The sequence below is a fragment of the Planococcus citri genome, chromosome 5, assembly GCF_950023065.1.
Source record: "Planococcus citri chromosome 5, ihPlaCitr1.1, whole genome shotgun sequence".
Taxonomy (NCBI): Eukaryota; Metazoa; Arthropoda; class Insecta; order Hemiptera; family Pseudococcidae; genus Planococcus; species Planococcus citri.
In genome coordinates, this window is record NC_088681.1 from 29264195 (window position 1) to 29277449 (window position 13255).

Here is a 13255-nt window from a genome sequence, read left to right on the forward strand (position 1 = left end):
ATTCACACCTTATGCAGCGTACGGTTATTTCATTTTCTTTATCATGCAAACCACAACGATTGTCGTTGATGGAATTTACTTTCGCATTTTACCAACTCGGAACTATTTGGATAAATTGAAATGTTTCACGGTTTCAATCATTTTACAACTTCCAATTATCGTAGGAATAGAGTACATTTTTTTTCTTACGAATTACGTAGTTTTTTTTTTTATTTATTTGGTTGTATTTTATGTATCGAAAAACATCGTAAAACAATTTCCAAAACAGCGAAAAATATCGCTGTACCTTTTCTATAAGAAGGGCGTGACTTTTTACCAGAAAAGTATCGTAAATTATTGGCAAACACTTTCGTGGTTTTTAGGAGAAATTTTTGGCCAGAATTAGCAAAAAGTTTTATTGCGTTTCGTGCGTTTCTCTCTATATTTCCAAGTTGTGTGTGTATTAAATTGACTTCGTTTCGTTTCGTTTGGCTCGTTTTTGCCAGAAATGATGTGCAGCATGCGACCGAAATAGTTTATCGGGTTTCAGTATTCAATTTATTCCGAGCTTTTATCTTTTTAACGAGAAATTCGAAACGTTAAGATTTCTAGTTTGGTAATTTTTCGCCAAAGTTTCGTATTTAAAAATATCTCGAATTCAAATTTCAATTTTTTTCTTATTACTCTGGTGTATAAAATTACCAGCTATAAGATGTTTTATCATCCTTCTTTTCCTTTTTTTTTTTTTTTTTTTTTTTTTTTTTAGAAAATAACGAACGATGTCGTTATTACAAAAATGTTAGCTTTCGAGATACAATTTCAGACATTTTGTTTGTTGGTAAAATTTTCTCTTGGAAATGAAAAAAAAAAAATAGGCTTCTACAATTTATTTCTATTTTATGGGATTAAATTTGTCACAAGAGCGGGTAAATGTACGAGAACTCGTAAAAAAAAATTTCGGTGTCCCAAAAGCCTAATTAGGGTGTGCCAGACTCACATATAATTTTTTTTGTCACTTTTCACATTTTTATACTGTGTAAATGTGTGGCGATACTTGGACATTAGTGCCGGTGTGAAGACCGGTCATAGGTACTTAGTATTGCAAAAGCTGTCCTTGAAAACGCCCTCTTAAGGGCTGTACCGTATTTTAAAATTTATTTGAAAAGTTTGTTCGTTTAGCTGCCCAAGTGTACGCATAGAGCTCTCTGGATGCAATTTTGAACGATTTATAAATCTTATGACTTTTAATACTTCGCTTCGTTGATTTTTTGCGTTTTTCTTGACACTTTTCTGTTTTGTTTTGTTTTGTTTATCTAAGATGTATTTTTATTTATTTCGTTCAATGATTTATATTTTTTTCATCGATCCGCAGCTTTTCAATTTTGGAAAGTTTTACGTTATTTAAAATGAAAAATAATATGTTTTTCTTTTAGCAAAACTGAGTTGGAATAATTTCCGAAAGTTTGGCAAGAAAAATATTGTTTTTAAAATTGGATTTTCAAAGCGAGAAAAACATGAAAGAATTTGGTTGCTTTGTTGCCTTCCACTTCCATTAATATTCGAGCTAATACTTCTATTTTAGCTTTTTCAATTTATTTTCTTTTATTTTAAAAATTATCATCTAATGCGTATCATCATTAAAAAGTCAGGGGGTAGTAAAAAGGGATTCACTATCACTTCTCTTCTTACCATTCACGAACAAAACATCTTCAATTTTTATCAAATGTACGTATTTGAAAAAGTAAAAATTTGACATATTCTCTTTCACTGGATTTGATTTAGTTGTGATTCAGTCGTTCTCAAACGATTGATTGATTCTCAGCAAATAGTTCGTCTACAATTAATTTGATTTCGAGGTGATTCAGTCGTTTTGAAATGATTCATCGTAGTTTCTGAGCCAATCGTTCGCAATCAAATCGAGTCAATTCAAATTTTTGTTGATTAAATTTATGTAAAGTCAAATTTTATGGTATAATATTTTGATCTGGTTTGATTTATTAGTAATTCATTCATTCGCAAACGAACTTTCGCTTTTGATCAAATTGTTCACGAACGAATAATCTTCAATTGTCGGCAATGAATTTGAAAATGCCATGAATCGTTACTAAAATAGGAGGAAAATTCATGAAAAGCTCATAATCACTACGAGAAATGCTCAGAACATTGACAGATTTTTTTTTACAAAATTGTTCAGAAAATCAGTGGCTTAAATTTAACTGGGCTGAATAGTAATGCTGAAGTTTTGTTACGTAAATTGCAATGATTGCCATAAATGTGACCAACTTTGCGTGAAGTTGTCAAAAAATCAGTAAAATCAGCGTAAAAATGATTGAAAATAAGAAAAGTGTGTGAAAGAATACAGGAGCTAAATTTATAAAAAAATGTGTTGAAAATAAAATAAAAAAGTTGATTTGTAAGAAATTTCCTCAAAAAATATATGGATTTAAATACATTGAAAATAGATTTAAAAAATATACGAAATTATCTGGAATTTCAGGAAAGTTTGGCATTATTTTTACCAGTATGTTAAAGATTTTTGACCAACTCTTTCTCGTCTAATTTTTTAAAATTATTTTAAATCGATTTCACTGATTTTCTGGTGAGTTCATGTTATTTTTGAAGAATGTGTGATTTTTGCCAATTTGTGTAAACTTTGTTATTATCTCTGTCAATTTTCAGACATTTCAACGATTTTTGTGACAATTTTCTGAACTTTTTTCGAGTTTGACCCAGTTTTAAATTATTTTTATGCAAGTTTAACCGACTTTTCATGAATTTACGGGATGTTTTGCGTTCTTATGTGCAATCTTCATGATATTTAATCTGGTTTTTTCTTCACTTTATCAATTTTTTTATGATCTTCAACCATTTTTGGATTAATTTTGCCATTTTATGACATTTTTCTCAATTTTCAACCATTCAGTAACCAATTTTATTAATTTTTCTTTTGGCAATAATCGATAGAATTTTTTCATTTTGAACCATTTTTAGATAAATTTTAAGATTTTATCAAATTTTCTCAACTTTGAACCATTTTTATGACAATTTTAAGATTAGATATTGATTTCAAAATACCGAATTCTGATTGGTCAAAATCGAAATTGATGCAACTTTCATCAACTTACCTACGTACCTGGCAGCAGATACGTCCTGCATTAAATTTATTGAGATGAATATTGTACTTTTGAGCTGTGAAATTGAAAGAAAAGTTCGAATTATTTGCAATTTTTCGGTTTGCAACTGTGAAAATCTCCCTCCCCCCTTCATAATTCAAGGACTAAATATCAGGTTAAATAAAAATTCGGAAATTGAGAGGTGTTTTCTTCTAGTTTTCTAAATATGCAATTGTAGGGCTCGTTCATTTTAAAATTGATGTTGGAGATTTAAAAAAAATCATACATAGAATGGAATTTAACTTAATTTTTAAAAAAATTACTCAACTTTTCTTTTCCTCTCTTTTGTGACAGGCCTACCTAGTATTTAAAAAGGGGAGGAGCTAACCTGTTATGTTATGGCTAAAATGTACCATCATTGGTCGGCACTTGTTGCAGTCTTGAATTCAATTTAGATTCTATAGAACATCTTATTTGATACGTTAATAAATTTTTTAAAAAATGTAGGTAAATTTAATGAATTTACACGAGAACTGTACCGACCAAAAAAAAAACACCCTACCTACGCGAACTAAAAATAAACAAAACTTTGGTTTGGTTATACTTTTAGGGATGAAAATGATATGTTTATAAATCGAAAACTGTACACGAAAAATTTATTTAACGAAATTATTCATTATGACACCCACAGTAAAGCTATCAAATGAGTCGCCATTTTTTATTATTGGGAAATACATTCGACGAATATTCTAACAATAGTGTGACTGATAAGACATTAGGATTATTTTAAACTTGGTAAATACGCATGCAACGACATCGTTAGAAAGAAGCGCTCGAACTTATCATTATTAAAACCTTTAATTCGAGGTTTCCATTCGTCACAGTAGTTGGAAGTGTGAATTATTTATTAGCAGTTGTGGAAAATTTTTCGCATCGAACGTGCTCCTACACTTGGCTCGGTATGCAAAGAGAATACGAAGAGAATTATCGAGTAAGCTTAGGTACTTACTAACCTTCTACGGTATCGACGAATTCTCGTTATTGCCGGACAAATTATTCAATTTCGAATCATCTTTCACTAAATCAAACTAATAAACTTGTTTATACATTGTTTTATAACAACGAGATGGAAAAAGAAAAAGAAAAACTTGATAGGCTTTCGGTATCGCGATATCGGAATAATTTACTGTGAAGCGAACCCCATCTGGCGGAGTTGTAAGGTAGCTGTACGTAATGCGGTATAATCGATAAGTGAAGGCGCATGCTCAAATTTCAGCTGGTGACGTTTGGCTCGGAATTTCTGAATTTTTTGTTAACGACATCGAATGCACGACCTTTTGACCATTGTTTTTCTGTATATTTGTTAAAAACCGCGTAGGTATGGTTTGCTGCTGCGTTTGTATGTACAAGTTTACCTGACAAAATGTAATTAACCTGGAAAATTTAACAGACTATCGTATACTTACAATGCACGATACAAATATTGCATATGCCCTTTTCCTTTTTTTTTTTGCTTTGTATGCAAATTGAAAATAGGTATTATTTTTTGTACCTGTGGGTACTTTCGATACCTGTGTTGAAAATAATTTTATGGGTTTGATAAAATGGAGTGAAAAAATGCATAGTTTTGAGGTATCGTTTTGTAGACTAAAGGTAAAGTTTCGAAGGTTATTGCAAAGAGAATGACTGAAAGAATTCTTTATGTGCGAGGTTTTTGGGTAATTAACGAAACGTGAGCTTTGTACGAAATTTCACTTCGAATGGCCTAATTTCAGTTAATTTTATTCCGTCTTTAAAGCAGTTAAAAATGGGCTAATTTAAACTCGAGCAATTCCTCCGGAATCGAAATTAATCCTGCGATGGTATTTAATTACTTCGGAAATTGCCGCTTTATTTTCATTCGTAATTTGTTGCAGGAATATCAGTTGTCAAAATAGCGTACTGAGTGATTTTACGAGAACATTTTAGTAAAACTGTTTGAAAAAACGGTTAATTAGCTTCATTTTTAACTACATTTTAAATATTTTGGATTTTAGGATCAACGGTGATTTTAAAATATTGGAAAAAGACCATCGCAAGTACGAAAAGCTCGATCGAAAGAGCCTAATCGACAAATATGACCAAAATGTTTTCGAACGGATTTACGGCGAATCGAGTAGGCAATTCTATTAACATTTATTCTTAGAAGTTGCCTAAGATAAGACAGTTTCATTGACGTTCTCATTTTTAAGATTTCAAATATTTTGCCAGATTGAGGAAGAAAACTGAAATTCAGGAAATGTTGGGAGGGGATCGAAATAAGGCTGGAAATGGTACAAATGGAGTTCTCAGCGTCAGTTTAAATGAGACCATGAATTTTTGGAAAGAGGATGTTCTGAAACCACCACAACCAAAGTTTTTGCTACTCAAGTGAATTTTTCGATTTTTGGCGGAATTTTTGAAAATCCAAAATTGACTATTTTCGACGATTTATGCTTTTTTGAAAAAAATCAAATGATGAAAATTCGTTCTGAACATAAACCTCCTCCCTCCAAACCAAATTTCTCCGTTTTGAGCCTTGCTGGAGCCTCCAGGGAAATTTTCAATTTATCTAGAATTTTTGAATATTCCCAGAGGACGCAGAAATTAATGAGGACAGCTAAAAATCGAGTTGTGGCTTATTCTCGACTTATTTAACGAGTTTTTCTGAATTTGGGCTAATTTTCAGACGGTCACGTCGAGTAGGTAGGGTTTTTTTGACCAGCATTATTTATAAAGCTAAAAATTCAAAAAAATAAGAATTTTCTGTTCACTGGAAATTTTTTAAAATTTGATCGAATGGCTGTATCTTGTTTAGAATTAACTCGTCGAATCGAATTTCTCAATTTGGAAACATTCTGGAGCCTCCAGCGCGATTTTCAATTTATCCGGAATTTTTGAATTTTTCCAGAAGGCGCGGAAATTAATTTTGACAGCTTAAAATTAAGTTTTGGATTATTTTCGGTCTGTATAACAAGTTTATCCACATCTGGACTGATTTCTATAGTCAAAAATTGCTGCTCGAAATAAGCCCGCCTGGAAGTGATTCTCTTGCAAGTGTCAAACATAATTGAGAATAATTTTTTTGAAGATCCTGAATTATTCCACCACTGTCAACGCCACCTTCATGTTTTTCATTTCATTTTTCCTTCTCTTATCTTGGTGCATTCGATGAAAACTGTTGTTCATTATATTTCCGTCCCTTCGATATTTTCGATCTTATACCTCGTATTTTGAACGAATAAAGTCAAATTTAACCAATTCCGGGTCCGGCATATTTTAGTATCGCTTCTGAATGTCGTGCAAAATAAGAGGAAATTCCAAGCACATTATTTCACTCAAAGAATAAAGATCTGACAATGAATCCAGCCACTCTCCGATGTAGAAATTCACGATACTTCAATAACGTTTCAGAAACGTCAACAAAACGTTACCTTATACATCTCTTCAATAGCATGAAAACGAATGGAATATCTAGCGTACAAAAAATGTATCCGTCGACGACGTCAAAGTACAACGTTTTCAAATTACAATAAAAAAGTAACAAAGAGCTAGGTATTTTACATTCTTTTAATTAAATGATGAAATTTTTGCCATTCTTTTATACAAAACGAATAACTGAATATTTTTCCATGCGAAAAGCTCGCTTTCTTTTTATTCCGCAACGTCGAACGCGAAGTGAAAAAAAACCGTCGAGTACGTGACGGTTAATTCACGAGACGTTAGATTGCATCATATTGTTAGAAGTATGTTAACAAATTGCATACACAATACGCCGTAAATACGCGACGTTAATAAAATTGCATAACGAACGCCGGGTTTTCTGCGAAACATGAACGAAAATTTGATTATTTTTTAACGTTTTCCAATAAATAACGAGCAAGCAAAGGATTTGAACTGATGGAGATATTTCTCTACGTGTAGTATACACATTTGAATCCCAAAAGCCCTGGTTTATATTTCATGCCGTGACGTTCAATTGACCAGCAACCTAGGGTTTTCCTGTTAATATTTAGTATGGTGTACGTACGTAGGTATAAGTATAAGATTCAAACGAACGAAATCCTTTTCCTGCTAGGTAATATCATTCGCTATACCTACGGTAAATGTAATTTTCAAAATAACCCGAACAACTTCGGTATTCTGCGAAAAGGAAAGAAAAAAGGTCGTTGGAACCTAAGTAAGGTGGTCTATTTATAATAAAATTTAAAAACATGCTTCTGGACCTAAATATATATGAACGAAGTTGACCAATGACTATATGTACACGAGCTATTCTATTTATTTATTACTTCGATAAGATTACTTTAACAATTTGCTAACGAAAAACATTTTTCAACCGTTTCAACAATAATCCCAAGGAAGCTTTTCGGCGTTCGTTTAAAATTATCACCCAGCTAAAAGATTTCTTTCTCAAATGGTCTTTGTAACAACGGTGTTTGAAAGGTTTACACGGTCTTACTCTTATATATATAATAAGTAAAGGTAAAGGTTCGTACATATCCATCCAAAGTACGATTTTAACCAACGAGATCAAATTCAGAGTCGATTTCCGACTTGACATGAACCTTTGAACGTTATTATTGTGGAAACCGAAGATTTGAAAATAAACTAACCGCCGAACAAATTGTCAAAAGTGAACGGGTAATTTGATTGGAGTGATTTTTTTTCTATTTTTATTTCTACAAATTTACATAATCTAAGTGAATCGGTCGACTTGAAAGGTTTTATACTACAATTCGGGACATTCCCGGCAACCGAATGAGGGTAGATTTATTTCCAAATATTTTCTATTCGTATCACAAAGATGTAAGTAAAGTACTATTAAAGTTTTTGCAACGTTTTCGCTTCGAGATGCTGGAATTATAAGTATAACCGTATAAGATTATCTGGAGAAGAAACTTCATTTCTATTCCAAATGAGTACTATTTTGCAAATAGGCACGTATTATTTCGAATCAATATCTTTCCACAGTTAATTTTCAGCTGAACTTTCTTCTTCGTTATTATTTCGTCGATACATAAAAAAATGACCCATAAATTTTTTCTTTCAAGAAAATGGGTTTTATAGTAAAAGTACCTAGATATATTTTGGAATAGCCTATTGTCGACTGAAATGTAAAAAAAAAAAAGAAATCCTGGCTCTGTTTCGACTTTTTCAAAAAATTTATCCAATATGGGAAAAGTTTTTAAGAAATAAAATTATCGGAGGCTCCATGAAGCCGTAATCACCTAAAATGTATCATTTTTTGAATTTTATTGACATATTTTTCATACATACCAGTGGGTATGTTTTGTTTGGAGACCCCTGAAAAAATTACAGACCTTGAGAAGTCACATTGACGAGTCAATGGCCTTAAAAAACCTGACAGGCAGACAATTACAGACCTTGAGAAGTCACATTGACGAGTCAATGGCCTTAAAAAACCTGACAGGCAGACATGTGGTCTTGAGAAGCCACATTGACGGGGCAATGACCTTAGGAGACCCGATAGGCAAACAGACGACCTTGAGAAGTCAGATGGAGGGGCAATGACCTTTGATAGGCCAGGCAGGAAGACAAACAACGTTGAGAAGCCAGACAGACAAACAGCCTTGAGAAGCCATGGGCCCATGATCTCAAGTGACCAGACAGGAAAACAGACGACCTTGAGAAGTTTTACAGATAGGTCACTAACTTTAAGAGGTTATACAGAAAACCAGATGACCTTGGGAAGCCATATTGAACGGATAATAGAATACCAGACAGACTGACAAACGGATTTGAGAAGCCAAACTGACGGGTCAATGACCTAAAGAAGCCATACAGGCAAGACAGACGGCCTTAATAAGTTAGACAGACAGGTCAACGGCCTTCAAGTGCCAGAAAGTCGGAAAGATGGTCTTGAGAAGCCAGACAGAGAGACGACCTTGAGAATTCAGACAGACTGATCAATGACCTTGTTGAGAATCTCAACGGATAGGTAAATAATCTTAAGATTCCAAACAGACGGGTCCATTAGGGTGACCCTTAAAATGCAAAAGTAAATATTTTTTCGGTCTGACCCCCTAAATTTTTTAATTATATCATAAAATTCTCGAATACAAAATTTTAGCCCATTTGGAGGTCATTAACCCGTGCCGAATGGCCTAGAATGTTTAAATGGGATTTAACATAGGTTTTTAAGTGAAAATTGCATTTAAATTCCTCTTAGCCGCCTAAAAAATAATTCCGAGGGTTTTTTACAAGAAAATGCCACAAAAGCATGTCAAAGACCATATAAAACAATAACAGGTTCATGGGGACCCCTCTACCCTTCCTTCCTGCCCTAAAAATATAGGGGAAAATTCAATATTTCCAGGGTGGGAAGGAAGGGTAGGGGGGTCCCCATGAACCTGTTATTGTTTTATATGGTCTTTGACATGCTTTTGTGGCATTTTCTTGTAAAAAACCCTCGGAATTATTTTTTAGGCGGCTAAGAGGAATTTAAATGCAATTTTCACTTAAAAACCTATGTTAAATCCCATTTAAACATTCTAGGCCATTCGGCACGGGTTAATGACCTCCAAATGGGCTAAAATTTTGTATTCGAGAATTTTATGATATAATTAAAAAATTTAGGGGGTCAGACCGAAAAAATATTTACTTTTGCATTTTAAGGGTCACCCTAGGGTCCATGACCCAAAGAGGCCATACAGGCAGACAGACGGCCTTAAGAAGTTTGACAGACAGGTCAATGACCTTCAAATGTCAGAACGTCGGACAGATGGCCTTGAGAAGCCAGACAGCAAACAAACAAACAAACGGCCTTGAGAATTCAAACAGACTGATCAATGACCTTGAGAAGTTGAGAAGCTAGGTAGGTTCACAGACAACATCTGACGGTCATACAGGCAGACAGACGACCATAAGAGGTCAGATATGTAGGTCAGTGACCTTGAAATAGTAGACTGGTGACCTTGAGAATCTGAACAAAATATGTAAATGACCTTAAGAGTCCAGACAGACGGTTCAATGACCTTAAGGGGCTAGCGAGGAAGCTAGACAATTTGAGAAGACAAGCAGACGGGTCAATGACCTCAAAAAGACAAACATTCGACCTTGAGGAGGACTAGAATAGGCTGAAGACGTGGTTAGATCAAATTTTTGGCTATATGACCCGCTTACATACAGACACATCTGACCGTAGGGGGGTATCAGGCTGAGGAAGATCTCAGCATATGGCTGAGGCTCGGTCTGGATCAGGCTGAAGAGCTGATCTGGATGATCATGTCTAACCAAGCATTAAGTCAACTTGACCAAAGAACATAATTATACGGCTGTAGGTGAGTTGATTCCCGTTTGATTTGTTTTGAAATGAAGGTGTCCGAATTGATTCCCACCTTTTCTTTTCACATGTACGAATTGATTTTCCCATCTTTTCTTTTCACATGTACGAATTGATTCCCATATTTTATTTTCGAGTGTACGAATTAATTCCCATGTAATTTTTTATTGCGTATGAATGAATTGATTACATTTCGCACCTTGGGAGCAATAAGGTTACATCTCAAAAAATTGAAATTTTACAGGAGACTGATTTTCTTTTTTTTAAAAACTTGATTCATTATTTTCTTCAACTTATAATATTAACCTATCTAATTGTGAGGAATGAATAGGACCTCATTTTAAAGATCTGGTATCCTACCTTCAATTGGCTTAAAAACACGTTGAAAAATAAAATCTTAAAGAGGAAATATTTCAATGTTTGGAAAACATTTTGAGTTATAGGTAACCTTTCATTAAAATTGATGTGGAGGCGAAAGGAAGCGTCCAAAAAAATTTCATGCCAACAAAGTTGTAGAGAATTAAATTTCCAATCGACGTAATGTAGTTAGTTTTTTTCTAGAGAGCTTACTTTTTGAGTTTTTCTCAAAAAACTAAAATTTATTTTCATTACATGTGCCAAATTCATTTTTCTGAAAAGTGATCATTAAAAAAAATTTTCCATTTGGTACAAACCAACAAAAAATGCACTTCTTCCGACTATTTCTATCTGATAAGCATTCAAAACAATCAAAACTGTTTGTTCACACTTTGTATGTACGAAATTTGTTCAAAAAAGGGTAAAGTTTTTTGAGATGTACCCTTATAACTCCAAACATACTTGCAATGTTGTAGGGATTTTGAGCCAACCTCCTCGTGGTGTCTCCTGGGTAACGCTAATAGGCTGGAATCAATTCGTACACTCGAAAATAAAATGTGGGAATCAAATTCGTACATGTGAAAAGAAAAGGTGGGAATCAATTCGTACATGTTGAAAGAAAAGGTGGGAATCAATTCGGACATGTGAAAAGAAAAGGTGGGAATCAATTCGGACACTTTTTTCATTTTGGGAATCAACTCACCAACTCCCAATTATACATGATTTAAAACTTTGTCCTCTTTTGAAACTTAGTCAACAGATTTGCTTCCAATTTAACCATTCTGTAGTTTACAATTCCCCCTCTCTTCCCACTCTTGATAGTCTGTTATTTTAGTGGACCATTGAAGTAAAATCTTACAAAAAATTTGAGCGAAGTCAGAAGACACGCGAATTCTTTTTTTTTAGTTGATATGGAATAGGTCAGTGTAGTATTACTCATTCATATTTACGGCGAACTGGTTAGGCAATTTTATTAACACGTATGAATTACAATGCATTTTTCGAAAGTACATACCTAGGTAGTGAAATATGCAGCAAGGGTTATCGTTATAAACTTTTTTTTGGTGTTGAATCAGACAGAAAGTGGGTATGTGAACAATGTCTATAAATTCTAAAACGACTAGATCAATATTATGTCACCCCTTCCTAGTCGATCTTCAATAATTTTAGATATAATATACATACTCAAATTGCAAAGGATAAAAAAATTCACAAAATGTAATCCTAACCTAACCTTTCATAAAGTAATCCGCGAACGAAAAATATATCTCGAAAGTACGAGTACGCCTACGAAGATTAAGAATATCAAAACTTGGAAAGCCAGACAGACACAAAGGGTGTCAATTTTCCAACGTTATTACATCATCAAACAGCAATTTTATACCTTATGTTGCACTCGGCTCGACTCCTGTTAAAGAAACAAACCCATCAACTTTCCAAGCACGTTGATGTTTCGATAGGTGGTAGTCATTTTATAGCTTATACTCGTACGTACATAAGAACACTCGACAATGCAAATCAATTAATATTTATTTTACCGCAAGAGTACGCGGTGTTAAGTTTAAAACAGGTCTAATACGTAGAAATACTTCGCTAAAAATAAATGCAAACAAGAAAATACTCGAGACGTTAAATTAATTTTGGTAAACATTACCTAAGTTTATAAGTTTACCATCGTGCCTCGAGGAAATTTACTTTCATCGGTAAATTACGTAAAAATTACCAAACTACCTTACTATGGAAACTTATGGCGAAAATTTCGTTTCAAAGTAAATGAGTTATGGGAGTTCGGTGATTTCTTTTTCAACGAGATAGATGTCAATGAAGATATATCAATGCTGCTCCAACTGTTACTTTGGTTCGGCTTCTATTAAACTTCATCGTGGTGTATTTTTTTCCTCTTATGTTGCGATTTCGTTTAGATTTTTTAACCTATGTTCTATGTATTAGTTGTTATACGTTAAGTTTAAAATTACACACGATGATGCCGAACGAAGAATTTACTAATGTTTATGGTATGTCTTTGTGTTTCAGGTACGTGTATGAACGAGTATATAGATATCTGGTAGCAAAGTAGAAGCATATTTCAAACAGTGAGTTGACTTTTGTTACTGTTGTAATTTAAACCGGTCAAAATAGCTTTTTAAGTATACGTCAACTTGAGAGAAAGAAAGTAAACGCTCCGCCTACATCGAAGTTTTCACTCGAGTATGAGAAAAGTTTCCAAAAAGCAAACGTACACGGAATACGAAAAAAAAAATTGAGTTTTCGTTTTAAGGAAATGTTGGACTTGGTGGACTAAAAATATACCTACCTATTTTCGAGTCAATTTTCCACACTGAAAGAATAGGTAGGTATACCTACTACGTACGATCGACTGAGCCAGTTTCATGTCTATTGGTGTATTTTAACTCGTTATGTAACGAGTGGGTGTTTTATTATAAACTCGGGTCATTTGAAACGAACAAAAATGAAAATTTTT

General features: G+C 33.5%; 2 protein-coding genes across 3 annotated transcripts in view; one reads left to right on the forward strand and one right to left on the reverse strand.

Moving 5' to 3' along the window:
* Positions 1-4270, reverse strand: part of LOC135847351 (protein tipE-like) — a 37519-nt gene extending 33249 nt beyond the window's left edge. Inside the window, exon 1 of the mRNA XM_065366824.1 lies at positions 4106-4270. The gene's annotated coding sequence lies outside the window, so the exon portion shown is untranslated. The remainder of the gene's footprint in view (positions 1-4105) is intronic.
* LOC135847353 (cilia- and flagella-associated protein 298) overlaps positions 1-13255 on the forward strand; it is a 115679-nt gene that overhangs the window by 50107 nt on the left and 52317 nt on the right. Inside the window, exon 6 of one of the 2 annotated variants that reach the window (XM_065366827.1) lies at positions 12808-12866. The exons of the other annotated variant lie outside the window; for it this stretch is intronic. Coding sequence (XP_065222899.1) covers positions 12808-12819 — 12 coding nt within the window. The 3' untranslated portion in view covers positions 12820-12866. The remainder of the gene's footprint in view (positions 1-12807; positions 12867-13255) is intronic. 2 annotated transcript variants of the gene reach the window in all.